Genomic DNA, 12,881 nt, shown 5'->3' with positions numbered 1-12,881 from the left:
CTGAAAGTCAAGGTGTCTGTGGGGACAGAGCCAGGAGTGCAGTTTCTAGGCTCTCGCCCTCACGTGGAAAGGTGCTGGCTCAGGTAGTAAATGGCCATCAACTGTGATTGGATGGCCATCAGCTGTGGCTAGTTGGCCATAAGCTGTAACCAGTGAGCCATTGGCCACTAATATAACTGCTGTGGCTATGCTAGCAGAAAATGGGGGCTCGCAAGAAGATGGTGGCTGAGCTAGCAAGAGCGGATTGCAGTTAGCAAGTGAGGTTGGTTGGCAGAGAGAAGTGGACAGCAGGTCCAGATCGTGTGGATCCTGCTTCCTGTGTCTCCAACCCAGCTGCCAGCAAGACTATAGTAGTATGACTTCCCTATCTATGGCTCCATGGGAGTTCCTGTTTGGCCTCCATGTCCTGCGTTCTTATGTGGGGAGCGGGACCAGAGACCCCGCAGGACACCCTGCATGACAGTGTCCACTCTGTGTTAGCCAGGCTCCCCACTCTGAGCCTCGAGCCTTGCTCGCACACAATGGTGAACCACGGAAACCTCTTCTGCGCTCCCAACACACTCTGCTGCTGAACTTCAGGCTCCGTCACTCTCCCTCAAGTCCTGACTCTGGCCCGAAAGGTGGCATTTCCACTTGGACCCTGGTTTTAAACCTCAGCCCCCATGAACTTTGGCTTGACTGCTTTTCTCCTGAATGACAACACACTGGCTTTCCCGTGGTTTGTGCTTATTAGTGTGACTTCAGTGGAGAGGGGCTGGGGACTCGACCCGCCAAAGCTGAGGACAGGAGCAGCCTCTCCCACACAGCCAGCCCTGCACACGGCGAGGGTGGCTTGGAAGATCCAGGCTCCTAAACTCTTCCTGGGGGGTGGCCTCCTCCACCTTCTGCCCTCGGAAGAACTTGCTTCCATTACTTGCACTCTGGGTTGACCCAGCATAATTTCTTTCCATAATTTACACTTCCAAGAGCAAATGCCAAGGTTCCCTTCTGGGTTTCTGGCAACATCTGTTTGGGGCCCTTCAAAAAAGAGCCTCTGCAGCAGGGAACACAGCCTATCTGTAGGTTAGGGAACCAGACTGTTATTAAAGTCTCAGGCAATTATCCTGCTGTACCTGCATTTCCTCCGTTAATTCATCCAACGATCCCACTAGCCAAGCAGTGTCATGGTCTCATTGGGAGGCAGGGAAACTGAGGCTTTCAGGCCATAGTCACTAGTCACATATGGCTCATTGAAATGAAATAAAACGTTGATAACAGGAATTCTTGCAACTATAAAATAATGCTACATAGAAGTAAGAATTCAAGTAAACGGTTAATGAACTTACCAACGTTAGCAAAACTTTCATTGTAAATCAGTCTGTACTCAGCAAATAAAAATTATTATTCATATAAAAAAAAGAAATAAAACGTAAAATTCAGTTTCTAAATTCCACTAGCTATGTTTTAAGTGCTCGATAGCTACCCGTAGCCAGTACAAAAATACTGACAGCTCAGAGTTATAGAACATTTCCATCATCCCAGTAAGTTCTATTGGACAGGACTGGGAACGGGTAAAGTAACATCCCTTCGCCACATGGAGGCTGAGCCAGAGCTGGTTATTAAACCAGACCGGTTTGTCTGCAGAGCCTGAATGCCTATCCACTGCTTTCTCCTGCTGTTGAATGGAATTCAAAAGGAAAGAGGCAAGGTGAGCAAGGCAGTCAACCAAGAGATCTCACCAGAGTGAAGCCTTTTGGAGGGCACAGGCGACAAGACACTTGAAAATCGGAAGACGTCTTAGCCGCCTCTTCATCACGTGACAGCTGTCAACAGCACCTTGGCAAAATGGTCCTGATGCTGCTTTTACCCCATCAGAGATGTCTTCTGGGCTCGGAAGACTGAGAGGGAGCTGTGAGACTTAATCTCTCTCTAACAGTTCCATCTCCTGTGCTCCCAGAGGGGAAAGCCAAGCACACAGCTGGGCACAAATGAATGTCATACACACACTGCCACACTCCAGGAGATAGTGGAGGTCAATCAAGGTCATTGATCTCCACATTTTGTGCCTTACTTACAGTTTTGATCCAATGGTCATTTTTTATACAACTATTCTGTGCCAGTCGCTGAATCAGGCACGTTTTTCATAAATGACCCAAATAAACTTTGGAGCCCATGTGGCTCCAGAAGGACCATAAACTAAAAACAATTTAAAATATTCCCAGTCTTGCTTTGTAGCTCTCAGTATTAAAGGGGATTCAAATTATAAATCATAGGAGTATTTCTTGTTTTCCCCACTGTGTATTCGAAGTTACACTTTATTTTTTAAATAGCTTTATTGGGATATAATTCACATATCATACAATTTACCTATTTAAAGTGCACAATACTTTTAGAACACTTTTGTCACTTCAAAAAGAAACAAGGAAAAATCGACACCTGGTGAACGTCAGGAAAGATGCCCAAGGCTTGCTGCTCTCCGCACTCCAGGAATTACTAAATGGATTGGATCAGATCAGGAGGCAAAGTTCTGCACGGAAAGAAGCCAATTTCCAGACCTAAACCCTTGCTTCTCAGACCCATTAGCAGTCACTCCCCCTCCTCCTCCAGCCCCAGAGGCCCCGGCACCCACTGATCTGCTTTCTGTCTCTGTGGATTTGCCTTTTCTGGACATTGCATATAAATGGTATCACACCCTATGTGGCCTTTTGGGACTGGCTTCTTTCATTGAACATAATATCATAGCATGATTAGTTTTGCATTCCTTTTTTTTATTGCCAAATAACATTCCGCTCAACCAATATGCCACATTTTACTTATCTTTGTATCAGTTGGGTTGTTCCACTTCGGGGCTATTGTGCATAATGCTACGAACATTTATGCACAAGTTTTTTGTGAACATATGTTTTCAGTTCCCTTGGATGTACCTTTAGGAGTGGAATTGCTGGGTCACATGATAACTCTACGTTCAACATGTTGAGACACTGCCAAACTGTTTTCCCTGAAAAACAAGGAAAAATCGACACCTGGTGAATGTCAGGGAAGATGCCCAAGGCTTGCTGCTCTCCGCACTCCAGGAACTACTAAATGGATTGGATCAGATCAGGAGGCAAAGTTCTGCATGGAAAGAAGCCAACTTCAGGCCTAAGGCCTTGCTTCCCACCCCCACCGTCAGCCCCGCCCAGCCACGCCACTGTCCCAGAGCTTACGTCCTGCCCTGGGTGTCAGGTACGTAGAAAAGATAAGACTGAAGTTGCAGCAGCAGAGGTTTGTTGCTCCCCACACCAGGCACCGTAGGTTCAAGCTTTCCTGCTTGCACCTCTGCCATCTTGCCGCTCACCCAAGCATCCCACCTCGCAGCAGATACAGGACTTGGGGTCCTGGGAAGGGCTCCCATGGCTGCCGTGGGTTGTCCTAAGATGGAGCCATGTGTCCAAGATTTCAGCATACCTCTGACGGCGGGAGTGTTCAGAGGAGCGCTTGGAGGAAAACTTTGAGAACTCTGGCTACCGGCAGGGAAAAAAACATGTTATTTTGTCTTCTATTTGTTGTAGAATGTCAATGAAATGAGCAGTTGGGAGGAGAAGAATTGGAATGGGAATTCCATCTTCCAAACCTGCAAAAAGCTGTTTCTTCTTGCCATCATTCACAGACCCTAGGCTCTTTAATCGACCACAGAGTCTCAGCGGTGAGACGTGGCCTAATCAGAAATCCCAATTATCCACACACGGATCTCAAAAGTTGCCCAGAAAAGGCCTAGCTCTCAAATCTCCTTGCCAATTTGAGGTGGTGGACAAGGTTACCTGACGGTAGGGGGCAGAAATGAAGTCAAGGATAAGCCCCTCTGGCTGCAGAAAGGGCAGGCCAACCACCTCTGGTTAAAAATAAAAAATGCACCAACCTGGCAGAAAAGGCCACCACCCTCCTTGCTTCCTGCCCTGACCTCCTGTGACGCCCCCCACCACAGCGTCACCTGGATCCTCCCAAGGGGCTTTGTGTTTGATGCCAGGTGGCCGACCATCCCGGTTGGCCCAGGACTGAGAGGGTTCCTGGCATAGGGGACTTTGTTTTCCAACAGAGACAGTCCCAGCGAGACCAGGGCTAGTTAGTTACCCTAGACAATCGTCACTGACACATGTGGATTACCTGTCTGAGAGTGGCTGCTTATGTTGAGGACTGAGGGGTTGCAAAGTCTCCCTGGCACCCTGTGGGTCATCTGAAGCCTCCGACTTCAAGGGTGAAAGCCTTGAAGTGAGAGTGGAACAAGTGAAGGCAATGGATTACCCCCACAGCACTGAAGTCACCCCATACCTCCACCCGGCCCATCTCCCCAACTCCCAGACCTAAATCCATGCTTCCCACAGCAATATGACTGCCTCTCACGCTGCTCAACTCTGCCCGGCGCTCCCATCCCCCAGAGCTCTCTTCTTCCTGGCTCTTGGTATCAGTTCAGTCGAAAAGCTAAAATTGAGGTTGTGGTAGCTAAGGTTGGTTACCTCCCAAAGCCAACCTCATTAATGGCACCTTGATTTTTATTCAGATCTTGGGTAACTGAGGTGCCCAGCCCCAGGGGTTGACTGGTGGCAATTCCTTTCCTCTTTGCTCATGATTGCTTTAAGGTAGCAAGGGAACCAGATCTGGCCAAGGAGATGTCGAAGAAAATCTGCTTGGGAGATTCTGGAAAAGGGTTTAGGTCTGCCACTTCTTTTCTGCTTTGGAAGTCGTCGAGCGATAACACAAATTTGGAACTCCTGCAGCCATCGTCGTCATTCAAGGGGGTGAGGGAGGGAAGATCACAAAGCTCCCAACGCAGAGGCCCTGTCATCGTTGAATTACTGAACCAACCATCTACTTCAGATGTCTTGTTATGTGAAAAAATAGACTCCTCAAAAAAAGAGAGCGTAATGGGTATCCTGTGGCTTGCAGCTAAAAGCTCTTGATAGAGGAGAAGAAAGCTGAAAGCCCTACAGCAGAGAAAACCATGAGGGGACACTTAGCCTTTCACCCTATCTCCCGATAGGACAACCTGAACACGTGGGCACCTGCGCTCTCCAAGAGGAAATTCACAGGCTTCCTGCCTCTTCCTCCTCCTCATCACTCCAGGATGACTCACCTCCTTGGAACTGGAGGGCCACCCCCATGGGACCCTTCAGCAAAGGGGCCAGCCCATCACTCCAAGTCCCTTCCTTTGGTGTGGGTGGTGGTCAAGAGAGGGAGATCTGGAATCTTACTGTGCCCTCCTTGGCAAGTTACTTAACCTCTCTATGCCTCAGTTTCTTCATCTGTCATGGGGACAAAAATGCCTAGCTCACAAGGTTATTGCGAGGATGATAAGAATGAAATGTCAAGGGCATCCGACACTGCATCACGGGCCCCCGAGACCACCCTCAAATGTAATGATTCACTAGAACCACTCACAGACCAAGAAGAGCTGTTATATGCATTATTAGTTTATTGCAGTTAAAGGATGTAGATTAAGATCAGCAAAGGTAAAAGGAGCACAGGGCAAGGTTCAGGGGAGACCAGGCACACGTTTCCAGTTGTCCTCTCCCAGTGGAGTTGTGGGGATAATACTTCATTTTCCCAGCAACGATGTGTGACAACACATACGAAGTCCTGTCAACCAGGGAAGCTCACCCAAGTCTTAGCGTCCAGGGTTTTTATTGGTGGTTTATCACTAGGCATAAAGCAACCTCCATAGCTGACCTTAGTTTCTCAGTCTCCAGCCCCTCCAGGGGTCAAACTGGTACAGCCTGACCCACGGTGCCTACCATAAGTCACATTGTTAGCATAAACTATCCGGCATGGCCCAAGGCCCCAGGTAAACTGAGACACTCTTATCAGGCAGCAAATTGCAAGGGCATAGAGACTATCTCCCAGGAGTCGGTCAGGAGCCAGACCTTTCTCTGAAATGTGCAAGATTTGAACATCCCACACTGGCTGAGTCAACCATTTACTGCACAGACACATGAGAAGCACCAATATTATTTTTATTTCTAACACAGGGTTGAAATCTGCCTTCTACTAGGATCCATCCTTTGTTATTAGTACTGCCCTATAAAATTATATAGCTTCATTCTACCTATTTTTCCTAATTGTTGGTGTGGGGGGGGAACACTTCTTTCCCATTCCTCTTTCATTATGGAGGGACCTCCACTCAAATAGCATCCTGACTTCTCCTTCCCCTCACTTCCTCCTCTCTCAGGAAAGGGGAGTGATTTTCTGATTGGTGGATTTGGAAGAAAGATCAGCCCTTGCACAACTCATCCCTTCCTCTCTCTTGAGCTGTCCTTCTGTAGAGACGGCCACACTCTCCAGTTTACAGAAGCAGCGGTGCCCCACTGGAGAATGCTTCAAGCCCCCATGGCTCCCAGACCCTAAACCACCTCCTCCAGCAGCTTTATCAGCAATAAAGGTAATATTTTGTTGCCATTTGTTTGGCTCCTATGTCTATCCCTCAGCTGGTTCCTAGTGGAGGCAAGGAAAAGAGGGGTGACATTTATTTGCTCCATTAAACCCCAAACACACTCAAGCTTTTCAATGTTTGGAAAATCATGATTAGGTCTCCTCTCAAACATCTTCTGCCAAGGTCCTTAGGTCCTTCAGTCATGCCCTCTCCTCAGGATTCCCTGGCTTGCCCCTGTCCTCTGGGCACAGTCCATGCTGTCTAGGACCCTCTAACATAGTGGTCCAGAACTAAGCACAGACCACTCTAGGTGTGGCCTGGGGGACACCAATCACCGGGCAGCATCGCTCGGTCTCTTCTCAGAATTCCAATGCACACCATCATTTCTGAGCAGTCATATTACATGCTGGACTTGCCGTAGACGCGAATCCTTTTCCATATGAATTAGCGTTAGATCCAGATTTCCCTGCACAGGACAGTAAATGTTTTTAAACCATGTCTTATAGCTGGCCAGTCAAGTTCTCCTTCTCAGATACATCTGTAAACACACACACAGGTATCCCCTAAAAGGTTTAGGTGTATAAGAATCTCCCCCACAAAACAATCCTTTCTCCCAGAGCTCACCTCACCAATTTCAGTACCCTCATAAGATATCTACTCAAGAAGTGTGTAGAGATATCTGTAAGGCTTCCAAAACTACTGCGTCATAGTGAAGAGCACAGCCTCTGAAGTTAGATTATTTCTAGATTCACATCTCAATGCTACCATTTATTAGCTGTGTGATCTTGGGTGAATTGCTTAGTCTCTCTGAGCTTTGGTTTCCTCAAACTCCTATAGTGAAGGTCAAAATAGTACCTGAGTGCAAAGGGACCAGCCTGGTGCTTAGAATAGATCATGTTCTTGATAACTATAAGCCAGGAGTAGCAGTAGCAGTAGCAGTAGCAGTAGTAATATTACTAATATTAGCATTATTATTACCAACGCAGCGAAACCTTCCAAAGTAGCAATGGGTTACAGTTAGACTAGGGATGCAGCCCTTCAAGGGAGATGGTTGATGCATGGACATTGCAGTTAACGATGGGTCAGGGTCCTTTTATGGCGTTTGGCTCGGGGGTCCAGACGTGCAAGTCTTGTTTGGAGAGGGCCTATGAAAGAACAAGGAGGGAGGATGGGATTGAACTAGAATATCAGAGGGGATGGCACAGGCGGTAAGGCCCACGCAGGGAGGACAGAGGCCTGATTCTTCTCGGTACTGACTCTGGCCTCCAGGCACCTCGCTTCTGTGTTCAGGGGGAGAATCTCTGCTGCGTGGCAGTGTTTGGGGGCGGGGCAGAGAGAGGATATGAGACTCAATGAAACAGAAAGTCTCTCTGGAAACAAAAACACAAGAACAGCTATGGTACCCCTGTGGACCCCAGTGACGATCTCAACCTTCCAGAAGAACAGGTCTCTGAACAGATTGATGAGGTTCCAAAGGGACAGTGGGTGGCGAATGAGCAGAGGTGTCCTGGATTTGAACCACAGTTCTGCCACTTTCTAGCATGGAGACCTTGGGTAAAGGACTGGCCCTCCCAAGGGTAGCGTCCCCTGTGCATAATGGGGAAATAACACTTGCTTCCAAAGGTGCCTGTGGAATCAGCGGGATGGTGTGTGTACATTATGAAACGTCTGGGCACCGTAACAATTCCTGCTCCGTGAGTCAAATGTGAGTATCAGTTTCACTGTTTATAGCCCCACTCTCTAGGTGTTGCGTCATCAGTGCACTGAGCTCATCTGACTCCACCCACTGGGGCCCTAACAAACTCTGTCAATCTGATCGGTGAGTCTGCAGACTAACTGGAGAGGAAGTAGAGGTGGGCAAAGTGAGATATGACAGTCTAATGGTGAAAGCAGACAGAAAAGCCCACGAGGAGAGGATAAGAACAGCAAAAGCGAAGTAATCTGAGGCCATTTAGTGCATGAGCAAACGATCGACCCCTCTCAATAGACCATGAATTACGTAACAAATCGTGAGAGCCTTGAGTCATTAAAGGAAAGGTAAATATATTCAATACAATCAGTTTAAGAAAATTTTTTTTAAAGTTACACATTTGAGCAGTATCACCATTACAAACAGGACAACAGTTAAAGGTGGAAGTTACAGGTGTCTAAAAGACAGTATTGGGGCACCTCCATCTTTGATGATGCTGGATAAGTGGAGCTTCCACGAAAGAACATATTGCGGTCGTTTTCGCCTCTCCGCAAAGTGTTATTTAGGTAGAAGGAAAGCAACGGAAATGGGGGAAGGGGAGCAAATGAATAGGGCCTCAGGCTTGTCCTTCCATTTAAAAAATCTTCTACTTGGCCGCTTGGCTAAAAGCTTGGCTTCTACTTGAGGAGGCCTCAGTTTGCCTGGATCTTCTTGGGGCGGCCCAGCGCCTTGCGGCTCCTACCCAGCAGCATGCACTCCAGCAGCCTGCAGCGCTCCCGGAGCTGCTTCTCACGGGGCAGCAGGAAGGTGAGGACCTTATTTCGCACAATGCCCCGGTCCTCCTCTTCCCTCAGCCGCTGCTTCACACGGGCTGCTTGCTCCTCCTGCTGTGCCAGGGCCCCGTTCATCTCGCGGAAGGCATCTTCCAGGTAATGGATGGCTTTCAATGCCTCCTTCTTAAAGACCTCCAGCTCCTGCTGCACCGCGGCCACCTTCTGCTGCAGCATCTCCACGTCAGCTGGTGGCAGGAGGCAGGAAGGCCACGACTGGGGGAGGGAAAAGTCTCCAGACTGGAGGCCACTCTCCACTATCTTCTTCCCTTGTAAAGTATTCACCTTCATGAGAATGGACCCAGCCTGATAGAGTGGTTCCATGGTCTTTCTTCCCGTTTGGACAAAGAGAAAGAGCTAAGTGATCAGCCAGTAGGGTTTTTGTTTTGTTTCGTTTTGTTTGTTTGGCTAGAGACACAATCATTTGGCGTGGAGATAACCACATATTGTGACATCAGGGCCCCTTCAGCCAACCAGGAGGAAAGCCGCAATCCATTCATTTGCATATTAGAGTCCCTTTGGTTGGTTATCCAGGGCTTTGTCGGCTCATCTACCACAAAAGTATTTAGTTGTCCCTCCTGAGATGTGGATTCTGATTGACTCATCACTCTTCCAGAACCAGAGCTCAATCTCTCCTTTAACCAGAGGGACAAACCAAGGCTTAGAGCAGGGAAGTAAACTGACAAGAGGTAGGCAGGCCAGGCCAGGGTCACTGGCTCCCAAGGCTGGGTGGTCTCCTATCCTGGCAAGGGGCCTGGAGGGTTCTGGAATGGTCTCCAAGAAGTAATTTCTGATTCCAAATCCATACTCCTATAACGATACCAGAATTCTATGTAATCTTAGAAGCTGCAAGAAATGTACTTAGGTTTTGGTGTATGGTCCAGAGCAGTGCTGATTCAGGATGTACAGGGTAAAATGAAGTCATTAATTCTTTTATTCCACAAGTACTGAGTGCTCACCATGCACCAGGACCAGGGAACAAGTGTGAGCAAGAGTCTTTGGTCCCTCACTCCCTGCCCTGCCGGATCATGCCTGAATATTAACAAAGATGAGAGGGAAAAAAAACATATAAAAGGATAAATCTCTCACTTTTTCCCTAAAAGGAAAATGTTTCTAGCTAACCTATGTTTGGTTTAGTGAAGAAAAAACTTCTATGTTGCAAACCTCAATCTCTTCCCCAGACTTCTCTCCTGGCCTCCAAATCTAAACGTCTCTCCAACAGTGTGCCGCAAATTTAATCCATCGAAAGCTGGATGGGTTATCATTTCACCAAACTTGTTCCTGTTGCACCCACACCAGTACTCACATGAGAAACCTAGTGGGTACTAGTGGGATCAACCTAGACCCTTCCCCATCCAAGTGGCTCTGAGTCCTATTGATATCACCATCTCTGAGCATCAAACTGCCTGGGTGGTTTGGGTCTCCCTTCAGCTCCACTACCTAAAAGCTGTGTCTCCTTGGCAGATGACCTCACTTCCCTGAGCCTCAGTTGCCTTATTTATAAAGTCAGGACACTAATTCAGTCATGTGCAGGTAACGTGCAGCTCTCTGGGAGGAAATAAATAAAAGCAGCTGTTTTACAGCTGTTGCCAATTTCCATGGTGTAGATACTCCCACTGTGGCTGATTGCTAACTACCAACAGGATGTCTCTGGGAAGAGGTGTGCATAATGAACCCATGCAAACCGACTCCATAACCACAGGGCCTGTGATGAGGGCAACTGCCTTCTCCAAGATGCAGGTTGACGCACCTAGAGTGCCTAGCAGTGGGCATGAGAGGGGGTATTTTGCAGGGAGGCTCACAGTTAAACTAAGGTGGAATTTTGAATCTTAAGATGGGTCAGCAACTCCAAATATTGAAACAGAATATTTGATGGAAAGAGCACTGGTTCTAGGAGTCGGGAGATCTGGTATCTGGAATGCTGTGTGACCACAGGTCAACCACCTCCCTTCTCTGAGCCTATTCCTTCTGCTGTAATGTGAGAAGGTGGGAGACAGCGTCTGATGTCTCTGATGTTCTAAGATCCACACAATCGTTCCTCTAACCTTTTCGCTGCGATGTTCGTCTATAGTCAAATGATATTTCCATATCACTCACTGCGGCATTCAACTTTACCTCCACAAGTTCAGTGCTCCAGAAAGGAAGTGTAGGAAAGCAGATGTACATTTTTCTATATTTTTGTGTTTTTCAAGAATGAATAACAATAGGACATTTTTATACTTTAAAGTAATCATTTATTTTAATAAAATGTAGCACCTTACCTGTATTTACTTAAAACTATAAATACTGTAATTATTTTTGACACATTTTGGAGAACAAACTCGAAATCAATTAACGCAGTGAAAAGGTTAAAGCTCTCCTGAGGCTCTTACCGCCTTCTCCCTCTTTTTGTGACCTAGGACCTGTCCTTCCAGGTTCCCGATGGCACAGTCAATTCCATGAGGACAAGACTGTGCATTTCTCATCCTATGTACCCCCAAGTGTTCTGCCTAGTGCCCTGCCCATAATGGCACTCAGAAAACTAGATGAAACAGACGTTATATTCATCCCGTGGCTCCCCTGGCTTTCCCTCTGACATGATGACACCTACCGGTCTGAGCAGAAACAGCACCCTCTTTATTCTCCGACCTAAGAGCCAGGCGGGGACTGTGGAAAATGATGTAAACAGCCTGCCGTCTTGTGGTGTATTAATTAGGGATGTGTGTGCAGGTCCAGCCCATAGTAGGTTCTCGATAAATAGTTCTTAAACCAGACAAAGATAAAAACGTGTCTCTGTTTTCTGGTTTCTGTCGTTCTTTGTTTTCCTGTTTGTGCCCCCCTTCCTCTCTCTCTCTCTCTCTCTCTCTCTCTCTCTCTCTCATTGATACTCGGCCTCTTTGTCTCTGTCTCCCACAGGGAATGGTGTCAGTCATAACCAGAGCTATGAAAGAAAAGTAGTGAAAGTTAAGAAGGAATGGCAATTTCTCAATTTCCCTGGTGCTTTCTACCGAGGTTTCAGTTCATTTCTCCTCAGAACCGGCCAAGATGAACAGTGTTTCCACCTGAACCACAGCGGAGGCAAAGGAGTGCTCTGTCAGCAGAGGACCCCAGGCTTGGGGCGCCCAAACCTTCGGGGCGCCCTCAGCAGGGGCAACTCACTGAACACGTGCTCTGCTCTGAATGTTCTAGAATTTTCATAGTCCAGGCCTGTGCCTTCCTCACAAATTTCCTGCCAGGTATCCTAGGAAAGTAAGAAGGCAAATCTATGTGTTCCCTTCAAGGTATCAAGGGAAAGGAATTCTTACCTCTCCTGGCAAGCCATCTCTGGGGCCCTGTCAGGAGGGCTTCTCTGTCTCGGGTCTATTTCCACCGTTTATGGGATTCCTGTGTCTCAGAATTATGAGGGGATGAAAGGGACGTATCGACCCTACGGAGAGCCAGACCCCAGCCCCTGAAAATCAAATTCAACCTGAATGAGAAGGGGCTCAAAGTGGGCATGTGTTAGGAGGTCCTAGGTTGGGGACATTCCTGCTGGTCCCTACCCGGATGGATCAGTACCCCTCCCCAACCCCTGTCACGTGCCCTCTGCCCATGCCGATGCCTCTGCATTTGAACTAAACCTTGGTCCTTTTTAGGATCGAGAAAAGGAACACAACATGGATGCACTCTTTAATGGACCTCTTTAAAAGTGGCAGGAACCCTCCGAACCGCCTCTCATCCTGTTAGAATCACAGTCACGATCCCATTTCTAACCCCAGCACTGGCAGGGGGGTGGAGTTCCCACAGATGGCTCCAACTAATCACAGGGTCCCTGCTGGAGCTGGGCTGGGCGTCCCAAAAGCGCAGGCCTCCCAATGGAAGGACCAGATTGGAGTTCTGTTCCTGAGCAAGAAAGAGGAGGCTAGGCAACCAACTGTGTCTTCCACAAAGAATTGGAAGACACAATTCTTTCACTTTCGTGAAACTAAACTTTGTGAACTAAACCTTGGTCCATGAAAGG

The 12,881-nt window shown here is 47.8% G+C and overlaps 1 protein-coding gene across 1 annotated transcript; it reads right to left on the bottom strand.

Annotated features, from left to right (window-relative positions):
- Positions 1 to 8,764: 8,764 nt before the first annotated feature.
- On the bottom strand, positions 8,765 to 9,226 carry CCDC182 (coiled-coil domain containing 182). Its single transcript, XM_033089207.1, has one exon. It carries the CDS (start codon positions 9,224 to 9,226, stop codon positions 8,765 to 8,767), a length of 462 nt encoding a protein of 153 aa, XP_032945098.1.
- Positions 9,227 to 12,881: the final 3,655 nt, after the last annotated feature.

The sequence above is a fragment of the Rhinolophus ferrumequinum genome, chromosome 21, assembly GCF_004115265.2.
Source record: "Rhinolophus ferrumequinum isolate MPI-CBG mRhiFer1 chromosome 21, mRhiFer1_v1.p, whole genome shotgun sequence".
NCBI classification, from domain to species: domain Eukaryota; kingdom Metazoa; phylum Chordata; class Mammalia; order Chiroptera; family Rhinolophidae; genus Rhinolophus; species Rhinolophus ferrumequinum.
Note: the sequence above shows the minus strand (reverse complement) of the source record. Positions and strands in the feature narration are given on the sequence as shown.

What these genes read in the sequence shown, in the direction of transcription:
- CCDC182 (XM_033089207.1), bottom strand. Translation starts at nt 9,226, where the DNA reads ATGGAACCACTCTATCAGGCTGGGTCCATTCTCATGAAGGTGAATACT.